The following is a 17,115-nucleotide window of genomic DNA, read 5'->3' as shown; positions in this document are numbered from 1 at the left end:
TCCAATTTCATAAATATATACTTTAGTAACTCCTTACTAAAGTGGCTAGGCCTAACACTCTGAATAACCAAACCCATTAAACTTATCTTAAGAGAATATTTTGTATTTTCGTTAAGAGATTATGAATTCTATCTTGAGAATATACGTTCCATCAACACTAAATGTGGCTGCCTAACATACTGAGGTTTTGATCGTGACTTTAGATCTCACTGCTGATATTTCAAAGCAACTTATACTTCATGATCAAGTCCATTATCCTCTCAGAATTAAGAGTTCATGCAAATAGAAATCGTGAGATTTATTATTCATTTGACAATCGTTAGAAGAATAATAAATCTCACAGCGGTCCAGTTCAATATGTCTTAACTCTTAAAACATATCAACATACCAGTTAGAAGTCTTCACTTCCATGATCAAGGCAAATCATCTTAGTTGATATGTTATAGTCTTCGCAGATGAAATGCCCAATTTCATCACCGACTATGAACTAAAATTCTGAATTTACAAAGAACTTGTGATTTATATCTTCTGTGACTAAATAACATAAATCACATACTATGCATTTTATGGACTATATGATAATGTCCAATATTTTTTTTTGAGAAGCATGTCCAATATTCATGTTACCATTATTTTAGATAATAATAAAACAACTTTATTAATCACAACATTAAGTCATACATAATGTCATACATAGCATCATACAATAGGATTTAAGGGCACTAATCCTAACACCTTTGATGGTTAAGTCAGTTTTCTTTCTATAACATAAGGATAGTTAGTGGATGAATAGTAAGATGTACTTTAGGCTGATGGAGTTAGGTCCCTTTTATAGAGAGCTTTTAGTGGGTCTACTTGTTTGGATCCATACCATCATGGGAGATGTGTAGAATTAGTGGAGAAAATGAAGCGGCTTTCAGGGAATCCTCCTTACGTCTTGGAATGATAGAACGTGGTTCGATTATTTAATGTTTGAAGAAAGTCCTTTGAAATTTACTAAGTGTGATTTGGTCATCCATGTCTTCTTGTGACATGGATGATTGAATTACCTTGGATGATGACAACATTTTTGGACGGAGCCTATTCATTACGTGTGGTACCTTTTATTCAACTCCTATTTTTGTGAACTAGTCTGGACGTGGTTTGGTCATAGATGATCATCATGGATTAATGGAATTTGATTCAGCCCACCATAAGATAATAAACCATTTAAATAATTTTTTGATACAATTTTTATAAAAAATATAAAAAAATTGAAAAAAAAAAACAATTAATTGTTTTTATTTATTTTTCTTTGCATTCGTAAAATTCTTTCCATTTATATTTTATTTAAATTACTGTGCGTGCTAATAAACAGGGATTAGGACCTCAAGCAAAAAACCTGCAACAGATTTAGCTCGTGACGCAATACATACATATTTAGCTCGTGACGTGTCAGTCTAATTGTAATGTATATCTCTAGACTCTAGAATATATGAATCTACCCTCCCAAAATTCTTCAAAAAAATTCAGATCTGAATTTCTCTCTCTATATATATAACAGAAATTACTTACGAGATCGAATAGCTCCGTTACGAGTATTCAAAGAAACAAAAAGAGTCGGCCATAGAACTGTGATCCTTTCTCTCTCTCTCTCTCTAACTCTCAAGTCTCAACCATGAATGCCAGAAGGTTAACTCTATTTCTATTTCTAACTCTTTATTATTAATCTGATTAAGTAAGGTTTATGCATAATAGATCTGATCATCTGCTTAGATTTTTCATGTCTGTACAAAGTAAACTCTGTGTGTGCGCGTGTGAAATTTGCTATGATCTCGTGGAAATGTTATCTTTGTTTAGTCCTCGAAACGCAAACTGCGATCAGTGTGGTTTTTCAATTGGATTGGCTTTCTGGTTGTGTATTTTGCTTTTCTTGGTTGTCTTGTCTTTTACTATCATGAATATTAGGGTTTTGGAGTTGGCTTCAGAGCATTATTATGACTTAGAAAACTAATTTAGTGATTGGATTACTTTTTTATGCTGATTATAGGATTATTTTGGTGAAATTCTATTAGTTGTTCACTTGTTTGTTTCCGAATAGTATTACTATTAATAAACCCGAAGGGATTGGTGTAGTGATTCTTAGGCCCCGCGTGATCCATGATTCTGCTTGGTAATTACCCGGTGTGTGGGAATGGGGGCTGCACAATCCAGATTCCGGGGGATTAGTTAGGTACTCTTAAGATCTCTAGATATCCACATAAAAAGAGTTTATTGATAAAGTTCGATGAAATTTCAGTTGCTTGATTGCTGTTTAGTTTAGAGTATAGACCGCTATGTTAAATAGTTTTAGGTAATTCCATCTAGATGTTGTTGGTGTTGGGTAGGCTTCTTAAATCACGTGTTTACCGACATGGTGTCATTATGATTTAGGTGGGTACTTTCTCAGCTTGTTTATGGGAGCATATTGACTGCAATGGGTGATTATGCAATCCCTGTAATGTGACCAACTAGACTAATGATTAAGTGACGAATAATTGAAAAAAGAATAAAATAAAAATCGATGACACCTCATAAGCTGAGCTATCAAACCGCAGCACAAACATGTCTCACTTAAACAGATCTAACTTTTCCTTGTAGCCAAACAAACCAAATCATTAAATCTCCATACCCATCTGCCTGCCTTCTCAGCTCCACTTGGCCGCTATGAACCCTGTCTCTCTCTCTTCAATGCACAATAAATACAAAAGTAACAAAACCGCACCTCTCTCTCTCTCTCTCTGAAACCTCCCTTTCTCTCTCTAAATCGTCTTCCATGGTGGACCTAGGGATGCGAGTGAAATGGTGCAGGTGGCATTGTTTTGTTTTTTTTATTGGGGTTTGACAGCTCAACTAATTAGATGGCATTGTTGTTCTTATATATTGATTATTATTTGTTGCTTTATCATTGGTCTAGTTGGTCACATTGCAGGATGGCATATTTACCCCATTGTGGGCGATATGCTTCCTCATGTTTATATGGTGTGTTTATATTTAGAAATGGGTGAAAGTATCTATGTTGGTCACATTGTGGTGAATTTTTTTGGATTGAACTTATTATGAATAGCGAATCAGATTTGGGCCGTGCCTCTTGTCACACACTGAAACCAACAATCCAGGATCAGTTGGAGGGAACTTTACATCGTTAGCCTCTGCCAGAATGTCAAGCTAGCAAGAATATGAGCCTCCAACAGATCAACATACCATTACTTGCAGTGGTGCGCACTGTTAGAATAAAACACACAAGGAGTTAATAACCAGCAAACTGCCACAAAGTAAGACAACTCAAGGTCTTCTTTTTAATAATAGAACTCAAGGTTCTCACTTTGGGCTGGGTCAAGCTGGGTGGCCAAGCCCACTAAGTAGTGCTCAATTGGGCTGGGTCAGCCTGACTCTAACAACGATGATGCGTCCTGAACACTTATGTTATCTGAGTATGTAAAATGTAAAATGATCTTTTTGACAATATGCTCTGATGCAGCAATGGGCTAAAGGCTAAGTTACTATTTGTATAGCGATTTTAAGTTATGAAAACTTCTAACTTTATATCTTCAATGCCAGTATCTGCAAGCAAGTGTCTTATGGTTTTAAAGGCCTTGATATTGGTTTCTAGGTTTTAAAATAGTTTTTAAGTTTTTTTTAATTTAACAAGTTATTGTTGATTTTGTAATGAGGGGAAGGTTTATAATTTTCTACAACTACTGCCAGTAAGGGTGTATTGGTAGTTGAGTAAAGTCTAAAATTTCCTAAGAGGTTCTAATTTTCATGTCTTTATTTTATTTGAGTCAAGTAAGTCTTTATTTGGGTTTTATCTTTGGTTCACTACTTTAGTTTATGAGTTACAATGCTACTTGTACAAGAAAGAGTCATCAGTCAGTACACTCAAATAACTCAATATACAAAACCTAAAGCTGTCCTCACCATGACTAACCCCAAGGTCATAACTTTTCCTATCCTAAAGTCCACCAAAAACATAGGTAGGTAGATGTCTAAACTTTTCCTATGTTTTCCATTTATATGTTTTTTGAATTCCATAGAGCATGCTAAAGGCTGCAGTCATCACCAACAAAATATATCTTGAGCATATGGAGAAGAATATTCTCTGGGGATGATAGGCTGCTTCTTAAAGGTATAGTGGCTTTAGTGATATGAATTAAGTTCTGTTGGCCATTCACAACCAGAATTTTCCAACTAGACGGTCACTAGTTGAGGGATGAGTGACTTTTTTGCAGAAAATATTTTAGCACTAATGGTAGTCAAATGAACTGTGTTCTAAACATGTTGGAAGCATGGGACCTGAACATCAAGGTCCTTGACATTGAGGAAATGGGCAAGAGCTCAATATTTTAGTTTTATGTTGGGATACTGATTCCTTAAAATTACCTAGCAAAAATGAATCCAATTTCTCCTTAGCTCACTGAGGTTGGTCAAGTTGCAGATGCCTTTCTCAGGATTTTCAAGACTTAGTCTTATAATAGACATGAAGTCCCTGATTAAAAAAAGAAAAAAAAAAAAGAACAGTGAACAGAAAGTCACAAGAATGATTCTATTTGAAATTTTAAACAATGCTTACAAGTTCTGCAAAAATATCAACTGTTAATTTTAAAGGTAGCATAAATTGTTGGCTGATACACAAATATATTGTATGATCAAACTCATGTTGATGATCCATCAACTATATTATTCATTTTTTCTCTCTATTATTGGGCCAGCTGTATATTATTATTCAATTAATACTTCAGTTATATAATGCTCAGGACATTTGGTTCTAGAAATATGGGTGGGGGTGAGGTTTAGGTTCAGGATCCATTCTTGTGCAACTTAAAAAAAAAAAAAAGAAGCGAAAGAAATCCTAGAAATTGATTTTTTTTTAATCAATTTGTATCACAATATATTCTCAAATTTAACTCGAAGGTTACTTAACATGCTGTGCTACATGAATTGTATTGGATAATGCCTTTTTTTTTTTTTATTTTTTTTTTTACCTTGAATTCATAATATAAATCTGGACTATCATTATATGATTGCAAATATATGGTTCATACTCCAAACTATGCTCTCTCTCTCTCTCAAAATTTGGTATTCGTCAAGATTTAAGGCATTACTGGCACCAAAAGGGTCAAATGTATATTGTAAGTGTAAACCCTATTTTGCTTTTAGTTTGGTTGTTTATATTCTTGTATGTGAAAAAACAGCTTGTATCAGGATCAGGGTGTTCAAGGTTTGTTTGATACATCTCCAAGAGTGTCTGTTTTCTAGAGGACATGTTTCCTTAAAACTTATTAGGACTTTTAACAATATTTAATAACATATTCAATGAGAAGTATTGGTGCTTGACGAATACGAAATAGTTATGGTTCTCCGACAGATGAGTTCATGCTACTTGGATCTCAATACAATTTTGTAGTATCTCAAAGTGCTGAGTAAATGAGTACATTTTATATATTTTCCTCCTAGCGAATTTCTGATCTCTATTGATTTTTTCCATATAAGGAAATTTATATAGTTGAAGTATATCATCTGTTCATTTTGGCCCTGATGATAAGATCCATTTGTGTGCAGAGACTACCGTAACAATAAAGCCGCTCTTTTTGATGGAATTGAGGAGGGTGGCATCAGGGCCTCATCGTCTTACTCTTCCCATGAAATTGATGAGCATGATAATGAAAGAGCAGTAGATGGATTGCAAGATAGAGTCATTCTGCTGAAGAGAGTAAGTTTTTATTGGCCCCTAAGCTGAATTATCTGAGTGTAATTGTGGGAGTTCCTGACTGGCCTGCATGTGCTTTGTTATATGGTCAAAGAATGGACTAGAGCTTTTTGTTGTTTCTTTCAGTCTGTTTACGAGGAGATGGAAAGGGGGGTAAAATGGAAATTTGGAATGGTTCTTGTAACTTCAAAAATTTGGTGGTGGTCCTCCATCTTTGCATTAAACCAAATGGAGCATCTTCCAAAAAATATCACTCTTCTAGATAGTCTCAAGATGGCCTTAAACTATTATTGGAGGAGGCCTTCTCCATTCGTTGACTTCAACATTTTACTGAACATCTGTAATTTTTAAATCTCCTGCAACTATTTAGAATTGAAGCTTAAGTGAGAATTAACAGAACAATGTTTAACTCTGTACATTCTTGGGTCCTAATAGATTTCTTGCTTTGTAAGCTTGAATATCATCCAAGCAAGTTTTAATGCATATTTTGAGAAACAGACATTCAATTTTAATGCGTGTTACCTTCAGTTGTCAGGTGATATAAATGAAGAGGTGGAAAGTCATAATCGAATGCTGGACAGAATGGTATGTGTGTGGCATTTGTAGGTCCATCTTCACTTTGATTTTTCTATTTCTAGTCTCTCTCTTTCTCTGTGTATGATGTGGCATTCTTTCCTTCAGGGCAACGATATGGATTCATCAAGGGGAGTCTTGTCTGGAACCATGGATCGTTTCAAGACGGTAATTAATATAAATAACATCTTCCTATTCCAATAAATGCCAATCTCTCTACAGTTTATCATCTTGTCTTCTCCTTTGTGGTCTTTTCAATATGGTCAATTTATGTCAGGATAAACACCTGTTGCTTCATGGCTGTTCTGATGAGCTTATTTTACATTTTAGGTATTTGAGACCAAGTCAAGCCGGAGAATGTTTACACTTGTGGCATCATTTGTTGTCATTTTCCTTGTCATATACTATCTCACTAGGTAATCGATCTGTGATGGATTTGATACAAGCTTCCAGCTTTATGTTAGAACTGGGAAGACTCATTTTCACTTCATTGCTGTGATCAATGTTACTTCCTGCCTGTAAGATATTCCGGCATGTCCATGTAAAGATATTTTCATGTATCAAATGTGTCTTGAACCAATGGGATGGTTAGCAGTTAATATGTGTTTGCATCATAATCTTTCTACATTTTCTTTGTTTCTTCTCTTGCATGTTTTGATCAAAATTGACATTGGTTTTAATCTTTTACTGTTACCAATGACCATAACATCCTCATCTACAAAGTTGAGTCAACCTTTCTGATTATTGTGAAATGAGTCGCTGACAAGATTAGTAGGCTCTTCAAGCTTTGGCTTGGTAGAATTGTCCTTGGTAGTAGAGTGATGCATGATCTGGAGGCTGGAATTCGTTTGTTCTGCCTCTCTGGAACCTGTTTTTTTTTTTACCAGTACATTCACAGCTATGATGTGACTGCTCCTTTGTTTGAAATCCTTGATTTGAGCAAAAGACTTTGTGGGGAAATGAAATATCAAAGACTTTGCCTTTAAAAAGAACTAGAAATGAGAGGAAAAACTGTGTTTCTCCTCTTGCCTTAAGTGATGAACGTGGTGCGTAAGTCCCTAAGTCAAAAATTTGAGTTTTTGACTTGCATGTGTGTTTGGATTTTGGATTAGGTTTTGGTAAAAAAAGGAATTTTTTTTTTTGCATTTAGCATTATTTTTATAATATTTTAGTTAGTTCTTTGGCTTACAAAACTATTTAGCAAACTAGCATCTCAAGTGTCTAAAACTCAAGTTTCAAAATAAAACTCGAGCTTCTAAGTCTCGATTTGTAAGCAGTGACATCTAATGTGGAAAAAAATTCATGTGGAACTCAAGTTCCACCATTTTATTTCCCTCTTCTTCTTCTTTTCCACCTAGCATCTGTTCTTTTCTAGCCAGATTGCCCAACCAGCGTCTGTTCGTTCTTCTTCGGCGTTGCAGATCTGAAGACCAGATCGTCTACCTCTGTTCTTCGAAGCTCCAGATCATTTTCCTCTTCCTCTGTTCTTCTTCAGATTTGTAGATCGTCTTCTTCCTCTGTTCTTCTTCGTATCCGGTTTTGGTTCGGTTTTATGGAACTCGAGTCTAAGAAACTTGAGTTCCACGTGGATATATTGTTCCACCTCAGTAGTTCAAACTCGAGTCTTTGGGGCTTAAGTTTGTCACCAAACTTGAGTTTCACAGACTCGAGATGCTAGTTTCCTATATGATTTCAAATTTATGCTTATTAACAAAATAGTCTCTAAAAATTATGCTAGATGACAAATTTCCTAGTAAATAAAGACTTCGAAAACCTACCCTGCTACTGCTACCACTACACATAAGCAAATAAGTTAAAAATGTTAACTTTATATTTGACTTGCCAGAACTTGGAGGTTTTTTTTTTTTGGTTTATTGATTGGAGCAACTGAAAGTTGCAATACATCTATATTGCAACCTGGTTGAATTCTTAGCAAAACCTTCCTTAAGACCAAAGTCGGGAAGTAGGACAAATTGGAATGGTATCTGGATCCATTAGTTCATCCCTGTTGGATATTTGTTTCGAAATGTCATAGTTGGTATCTCCCTGACACTTGGAAAGGGTCCAAGTCCAAGATGATAAAAAATAATACATGGAGAACAGACCAGCTGCTTTGTTGTTTACTGGTTCTGCGTGACAAATGTCCCATGTATACTAAAGCAATTACATCATAATCGTGGACATCTGGGAAAATCTTGATCAGTCATTCTCATTGCTAAACAATGTCCTTAACTCCTAATGCTTCTGTTTCTCAAAAAAAAAAAAAAAAAAAACTCCTAATGCTTCTGAGAGTTTCCTTCTTGACATGGGTCCACTTCATGTGGCACAATTTCTGGGTCCCAACAAACTGCATGGATTATTGCTTCGCATAATAGAGCAATAATTAAAATAATGAGTTGCCTACAACTAATCACTTACTACTATATTTTTTTCAAATTAAAAAAAATAAAACTAATAAACTTACTATAAATAATTTATCTTTTGGCGAAGAAATCTAAGTTATAACAACTAATTACTTACTATAATTTATTCATTGGCGGAGAAATCTAAGTTTATACCCCAAAACAAAAATAATTTCTAAATATTAAGGGGTGTTTGGTACACATATTCAAACACACATTTTCAGTTTTTAAATAATATTACATGCATTTTCATACATTTTTTTACCCACACTTATTTTCACACATGTTTTCAAATAACAAAACACATGTTTTCAGTTTTTAAACAACATTACACGCATTTCTTCACACGTATTTCCAAAAAATACAAACAACCGCCTCTAAAGTTTTAAAAAAATTAATATATAAATTAGTGCACCAGCCGGGAATCGAACCCGGGTCTGTACCGTGGCAGGGTACTATTCTACCACTAGACCACTGGTGCTCGTTGATATCGTCTTAGGTTTTAAAATATTTATAGATATTACATTATTGACAAAAATATGTTCCAATGACGCATGAATCACGTGTTTATAAAATTCTCCACTGAAAGCATATGGACATTGACATCTCTCAACGTATCATTAATATTCACAAAACGTAATAGTGACAATTTTTTTTTCAATATTTTATAGGAAAAAGTTAACAGATATTTTAATAGTATTGGTTTATGATATATGTTTTAAAAATTATTATAAAATTTTTTTAATGTTTTTTTTAATATTTTTCATAAAAGTATATCAGAACTTTTAAAAAATGGTTTATTAACAATTATCTTAAGGTCTATTAAAAATTGAAAAAAAAAATTGTACTATGGTCTTTAAAAAAAAGAAAAAGTTATAAGATATCCGTTAACATGACTCATGACCCAATTTAAAAAAAGTAAAGAAAAATATTTGTATTAAATACATTTATATCGATCATAATAGGTCGAAGCCTGGTTTCTGATCCGTTCAGCCTATCGCTCGAGGACTAATTAATGAAGAAAAATGAGAAAAACATAGTCAAAGGCTCATAATGAAGACCATGCAACCGCTCCATAAAATGAGTTTTCAATTGTTTAGTTAATTATTATGTGCATTTACCACACACGCGCACAAAACAAAAGTCCACAGTTATATATATATGATGTGCAAGCATGCATGCATGGCATGACAAATGCTGTATAGCCGTTATTCCAAGACAAGGTCAAGGCTTATTGCTGCATATCTTACCTGCTCTTATATCCTGGACAGTGTTCTTTCCCTTTCGTTAATTAGCTTAGATTCCAATATTTAAAGAAGAACAATATAAAAAAATAAAAAAAGAAAGCTCGGGTTTAGCCGCGGCTAAAAGCATAGCTTCAAGGACGATGAACCAAATTATATATGAAAATTTTTAAATGTAAACTAGTATTTAATTAGTATTAACAAAATATTAGATAGAAAATGCTAAAGTTGTAACTAATTATATTAAAAGTTTACAAACAAATGAGACAATAAACTAATCGTGATGTGGCATAGTTAATATTTATTTAGTATTAATATAGTATCAACTAGGAAAATGCTAAACTGTCAAGTAATTATGCTATTTAGCATTGCCAAGAAGGAAGAAAAAGATCCAAACTTTTAACCTTGAAGTCTCAAATAATGAACAAACAAAGTCAAACAACTTAATTAACAACACAAATTGTTTGATTAAAACCAAATAATTAACAAATATATTTTGAAGTTTACAAAAAGTAAAAAAAATACATGCACCACCCACACCCAGACACCCAGACACACTTGATCTCATGGTGCATGCATCACAGAATATGGAATGCCTACTCTATTGTTGGGTTTTTAAAATTTTTTAGGGGCCAAGTATAACTATCATTAGAAATTGTATGTATATGTGTCTATATATATAAAACTTGTTCATAAACATATTATTATATGTAAGCTTGACATGTCTAATGTTAAAGTCTAAACTTGTGCTTAATTTTGACTTGTTTGCTAGTGAAATGAATATAAATAAGTTTTTTCCCCCCTAAATCTAGGTTGGATTTGTTTTTTCCAAAACAATCCAAGTTCAAATTGTTTATAAAATTGGTTCATTTATTATAAGAGCCTAATATGTAATAGTTAGCTTGAAACATGGAAGAATACATATATAATTAGCTGGTTTAATTAACTTTTTCTTTTGATGGAGACATAACATATATAGGCTTGCATATCAAAAAAAAAAAAAAAAAACATATATAGGCTTGTACTTTGCTCTAGATCTAGGTTTTGGCCACGGCCACCTTTCACTCATTTGCACGCAGCTTGCAAGTGATTTAAATTATAGCTCTCATGCATGTCATTTTATACGTCCTCGATCCTTGAGAGTTTCATAAAAAGTAGAACAAACATATTTATTTGCTTTAACTCTCACTTCCGATTGAGATACACTCTACATGGAACTGTTCAGTTATGCGCGCAGAGCTTGCAATACTTTAGATGGACAGAGCTTGTGGACACTCTCGGTATTTTAATGTGTTCAGTGTATTAATGTACTTGACATAAGTTATGTCTAATTTAGAAGGCCCTGACTGAAATGTAGCATACTGTTCAAGTCATAGATGATGTATATTATTTTATACATTCTTCAATCAATAATAATTTCATATTCATAGTTTATAATAAAGAAAGAAAGGGGTGGCTTTTTTTTTTAGTATTCTCAAAAGAAAGGGGTGCCTTGTATACACAATACCAAATTTTTTTTTGAGAAGTATATAATATCAATTTGATATGATTAAATTATTTTTCTAATCTTGTGTATATATAGTGTAAATAAACAAGACCATACCATGCCACCTTGACAAGAGTAAGGTTTGGGTTTAGTGCCTAGTTGCACTAATCCCATTGAGATAATGTACATATGTCCACTTTGGACATGGGTCACAGATCAATGAGTCTAATGCACCTAAGCCTCACTCCCTTAATAAAGTAGATAAGGATGCTAGCCATTTTAGTAGTGTGTGCTAGACAGTTGGGAAGCCAATCAATTTAATCTGTATTAATTTCATGAGCTTAATTGATGGAATTATTGGACTGTTTTCCATGTCATGTTTGAAAATGGTGAGGCTATAAAAACAGCTGAGCGTTGTAAAAACATCAAACAGAGAAGCCTTGATTTTACAAAAATTAACTGCAAACGAAAATTAATCTTTGCCGAACTTCCTCCAATTATATATAGTTAGACAAATTCAAGATACATTGAACGTGAGCTTCAACTGCAACTTGCTGGACTCCACCGTAAGATGTGTCACCCTTGATTTTACAGGCTTTTCAATGTTCTATTTCATTGAATTAGACATTTGATTTTTTTTTTTCCTTACCTTGTCCAAAAGGGAAAAACAAATTTGAAGAAATAAGAAATTAGTAAAGCTGGTGTAAACATAGGTTAAATAAAATAACTATCATTAAAAATTGTACATATTTCTCAATGGGCCATTTTAATGCTTGATTGCAAAATCTATACTATGGACAATACATCTTATGCACTTGTTGGACACAGAAATTTGTGCAGCCATCTGATATCACTTGTGAGTAAGAGAAATCCTGTTGTAAGGTCTTGATGCCAACATAATTGAGAAGTTCTACGCCATTAGGTATTGAGCAAACGATTCTTAAAAAAAGATATTGAGCAAACCATGTATGTCAATATATTTCTCTGTACTTAATATAGGACTCAACACTTACAGAGTAATTATAATGACACTTTTCCTTAGAATTATATATAACTGCCAGTCTTAGCATCGCCCAATCTACTTGAGTACCAATATTTCATATTTCATACGTACGTAAATTATGTGGATAGATAAATAAAAAAAATCCTTCATTAATTTGTCTATCAATTGTGATATCTTTTCGACACAAGAATATATATATATATATATATATATACACACTCATGAATCTAAAAACAATTTTGAATAAGAAGTCCTAAATTTTCTAACCTCTTTTGTGTGTGTTTGAGGATTTTTAGAGGTATATAATGAAAAGGAATGATGAATTTCCATAATTCCCATGTTTATGAGTTTTGTTCAATAGAGTGTGGGGCCATTTATTTATTTTTTAAAACAGTAAATTGCATTTTTCTTTCCTCAATTTTGGGGGCATGCACGATTTTAGTTACTCAATATTTTTTAGTGTTATATTTAAGTTTTTTTTTAGTTTTGTAAGTGTAACAATTTAGTTATGCGATCAGCTTTCCATCCTAACGGGCATCTACATTAGCTAACTGTTAGCCGCGTGGCAAAATTGGGAAAGGAAGTTGACAGCAGAACTAAATTGTTGCACTTCTAAAATTTGAAAGGCTAAAATAGAACACTTGAAAATTGAAGAACCAAAGTTGCACATGCTTCATATTTAAGAGACAAAATTACGAAAATGCACTTTACCCTAAAAAAAGAAGAAAAAATAGAGAGGAAAAAAAACTAAATGGGAATGAAATGAAAATGAAAGAATAAAATCATATTCTCCTTCTTTTGTTTGAATGTTTTAGATAAAGAGAGGAATAGAAAAAAATTGACCCTTTTGTACTTCTTTTTTATCTGTATCAGTTGGGGACATAATACATTGGCAGGATTTCATTACTCAACTAATCACATTAGTCACACATGAATATTCAAACAAATCTCTTTCTTTATGTGTGAGTCTTTTACTAAGTCAATTATAGCACTTTGGTTAATCCCCACCTTGAACAAAAGACTTTTTGTTAAGGATCCAAATCCAAGTGTCATACGTACATTGTCATCACCAATAAAGTGCCATTTACTCATCTATAAGCTAGTGATGCGAACATGAGAGTTTTCTTACATAACTCTGGGAGTCAGCCACACCTTGTTGGGAAGGTAACACACATTGGAGAGATTCTATTTCATGGGTTAATAATAATATAATTTATAGGAACACCTCTTTATTCAAAAACTTAAACCAATGAGTTTGTGTTCAATTATATTATATTAATCACTTATTCTTATTATTACTATCCAATATGAGACTTCATTATTTAACTAATTACACTACTCACACATGCCAAGAGCTTTGTAATTCAGTTAGTTGACACCTTTCGATGTGTTCTTGAAATTCAATGTTCAAATTCCTTCTCTTTGTTGTAATTATCGAATTTAAAATAAATTTATTTAAAAAAATCACACTATTCACACTTGAATATTCAAATTACACTATCTTTTACCAAAATTTACCTCTTCAAACCCACCCCCTTACCAAACAAAAAAAGATATGTGATTTCAATTAATGAAAAGAACCCAGTATTTTACCCAATGAACAGAATGTTGACAGGGAAATGAAGCTGGCCACGATTCACCCATTTGACTTTAAAAGGCTTCCAAATTGGGGAATGATGAATTTCACCATTTTCTTTCATTCCATTCTCCCCAATTTTCACACTTCCAAAGATTATATAAAAGAAACGAAATGATAAAATGCAATTGTTTTATATGCATGCCTGAGTCTAAATTGTGTAGAATTCAAAGATTCCCCTTATTAAATGAGTGAAATGTCTATTTTTATCTTTCAACTTATAAAAGATACCAAAAAAAAAAAAAAGGTATGATCATATATGATAGTCAAGTCACACGTTACTTTCTTTCGTTGATTTATTTGGCTTGAACATCCAAGCAATGAAAATTAAAATAACCCTCTATTTGATTTCCTTCTCTCTTAATTCATCCATTAATTTGGTTGCACTCATTTTTAAACTCCCAAACACACTCAATTTAATGCAAAATAGTCATGGAATGATCCCTAGATAGCTTTGGTTGCACTCTTAATTTCGATCCCTTAATTTAAGAGTCTTGTCCATTGGCTGAAGAGAACTAACTACGACTTCCATGAAATCATACCTTTCAATTGGCATGCTTTCAAGACACAAGAATTCAAGGTGCATGCATGTCCGTTGGTTTTTCCCATGAGGCATGCCTTTTGACACCGTGAGAGTGTCTTTTTACCCTGGTTTTCACAACATTCATTTCCGTTGACTGTGTGGGTTTACAAATTACAGCTAGTTATCTTTCTACACTCATAGAAGCCCTGAAAAAGAAAAATGCCGAAAGATGCACATGTATTACCTAGTGGTACTAAAGCTCTCTGAATTACATTTAGGTTTAAAAAAAATCAAAGGGAGTTAGCTTCTGTGAAGAATTTAATTTCCATGAATTTATAGGCTTTTGAAAGATGAAGAATACTTTTAATAAGGGAACACAAGATAGTGACAATGAAATCCCAGTAGAGAGCAATACAAATGCATGCCGTACTAATTGATCTCAGGCTCTGGAGTCTGGATATATACCATTAACGGGTTTTCAAGACTGTTAGAAAGAAGAAGCTCTTTTAGTAGTAATCCTATTATTAAATTTGATTTGTAAGTAGAGTTAGATCTAAAATTATCCCTATAAATTTTAGTTTCAAACCCAGGAGTTAATGTCCATAAGCATGCAGTCACCACACACACACACACACACACGTATATAATGGGTTCCTCTTTTGAAAGAGAAGTGACCATATATAATGAATGACCAAACAGTTTGTACTAGAGAACTGACAACATAAATGCATCCGTTTAAAGGAATTGTTTTCGAGACCAATTAAGTTAATGCTCATGAAGCTTGTCACAAATCGTTTGAATTTTCACAGAGAATCGATTTAGTTCACATTTTTAGACATGAGCAAAGAATTATATATAGGCTTCCTTGGCGGATTGATCTTCAAGTTAGCATCAGCCCAGTTTCTTATGCTATAGCTATGAAGCTAAGTTTTCTAGAAGATCATTGGATATAACATGGGAAAATAGCTGACAAGTAATTCAAGTAAGCCCAATAAGTTCTTGCTAAAAATGGTAATAAACTATCAATAGTACTCTAGTAAGTGCAACTTGTTCGAGATCATGAAAGATTTCAAATCCATTAGGCATGAAACTGTATACAAGTATTATTTAGCTTGACATAAGAAAAACATGTACTAGGGAAAGAGGAATAATTAAGAAAAAAAAGAAAAAAGAAAAAAGAAGGGTGGTAGAGAGAAGACTTATATAATATATATATAAGAACATCTTATATATGTAGAACCCTAAATAAGTATAGGGCTTTAACATTAGGAAGGAAAAACAGTACCTTGGATATAATATTTATGGCTAGGAAAAAGAGTACTTGCATAATTTCGGCTTGAAATCCAAGTGGGAATATTTCTTTGCACCTCCTTGCATGCCCTTCCAATCAATTGCCAAAATGGTAAGCCTCAAATCACATAGTAACACATATATTTAGAGTGGAGAGATACGATTAATAACTTCTTCCCCATTTTCCAAGGAATGAAAATTCTGAAATATGTGTAAGGTATATTCCAGAGCTGTACAACGCAAGATATAATATACCCCATTAAAGCTCTTTATCGAATCTCATTAAAATATTATGGATAATGACCAAGTCGAAGCTCCAAGTCCAATTCATCATCTTCTTCATTGCCGTCTTCTCTTCTTTTCTCTCTATCATGTTCCACTACTACATGGGTTGGTCCAACTTGCAAGCTTAGACTTCTTCGCCAGTCCTCTTCGAACAGATTTGGATGCAGTGGATTATTTTGTACATGATCAGTGTGTTGTGTATTTGGGGGTCTCATATGCCATGCAGATACTGGAAAAGTTACTTGAGAACTTACTTGTACCTCAGGAGCTGTGGAATTATAATGTGGTGGATAGCTTTGAATTGATGTGTATGATCTAAGATTCACATAGTTTTCATCAGCTTTGCTTGAGACTGAAGGAACTGAACTAGGCCTTGTTTTGACTCTATCCTTCCTATGAATATTCATGTGACCACCCAAGGCTTGTGCTGTAGTGAACCCTCTCTTGCAATACACACACTCATAGGATCTGCCAGTGCCCATATCATCATTTTGCACAGATCGATCACTTTCTTCACTTGAGCTCTTTGAGTCTTCTTGGCAATTGTATTCCATGGTGAAAATTTTTCAAAAAACAAAGAGTTGTTTAATTTTTTTTTTGAGGAGGATATGGGAAAGAAAATCAAGAGGTTCTTATAGAGAAGAAAAGGGGAGGAGGGTATGAGAGAAGAGACAAAGAAAGGACATAGGCATTACCTATGAGTGTTGGAGTGTAGAAGTTGTGAGGAAGAAAAGTCTTTAGAAGTTTGCTGAGAGAGCCATTCGGTTAGCCGGCTATAGATTCGTCTGTAGCAGACCGTTTTTATTATATGCATTTTTTTTTCAATGCTTTGTCTCTCATTAGAGCTCTAGTAGCTTTCATCTAGGTTTTCTTAACACGGTCTTTAGGTTTGGCATCTCTCTCTCTCTCTTTCTACTTTTATTTATAATATATTTACCACACAAT

General features: G+C 33.5%; 2 protein-coding genes and 1 non-coding gene across 3 annotated transcripts; 1 reads left to right on the top strand and 2 right to left on the bottom strand.

The window, feature by feature from the left end:
• Positions 1–1,364: 1,364 nt before the first annotated feature.
• On the top strand, positions 1,365–6,928 carry LOC142621136 (bet1-like SNARE 1-1). The gene is made up of 5 exons (XM_075794447.1): positions 1,365–1,671; positions 5,581–5,731; positions 6,257–6,313; positions 6,410–6,469; positions 6,632–6,928. The coding sequence occupies exons 1-5, from the start codon at positions 1,658–1,660 to the stop codon at positions 6,719–6,721; spliced, it is 372 nt and encodes a 123-aa protein (XP_075650562.1). The 5' UTR covers positions 1,365–1,657; the 3' UTR covers positions 6,722–6,928.
• Positions 6,929–9,113: 2,185 nt separating this feature from the next.
• On the bottom strand, positions 9,114–9,184 carry TRNAG-GCC (transfer RNA glycine (anticodon GCC)). The gene has a single exon. It is a non-coding gene; the product is annotated as a tRNA-Gly (tRNA).
• A 6,528-nt stretch (positions 9,185–15,712) lies between these two features.
• On the bottom strand, positions 15,713–16,743 carry LOC142618560 (uncharacterized). The gene has a single exon (XM_075791507.1). It carries the CDS (start codon positions 16,722–16,724, stop codon positions 16,176–16,178), a length of 549 nt encoding a protein of 182 aa, XP_075647622.1. The 5' UTR covers positions 16,725–16,743; the 3' UTR covers positions 15,713–16,175.
• Positions 16,744–17,115: the final 372 nt, after the last annotated feature.

This window comes from Castanea sativa, chromosome 12 (assembly GCF_040712315.1).
Source record: "Castanea sativa cultivar Marrone di Chiusa Pesio chromosome 12, ASM4071231v1".
NCBI classification, from domain to species: Eukaryota; Viridiplantae; Streptophyta; class Magnoliopsida; order Fagales; family Fagaceae; genus Castanea; species Castanea sativa.
Note: the sequence above shows the minus strand (reverse complement) of the source record. Positions and strands in the feature narration are given on the sequence as shown.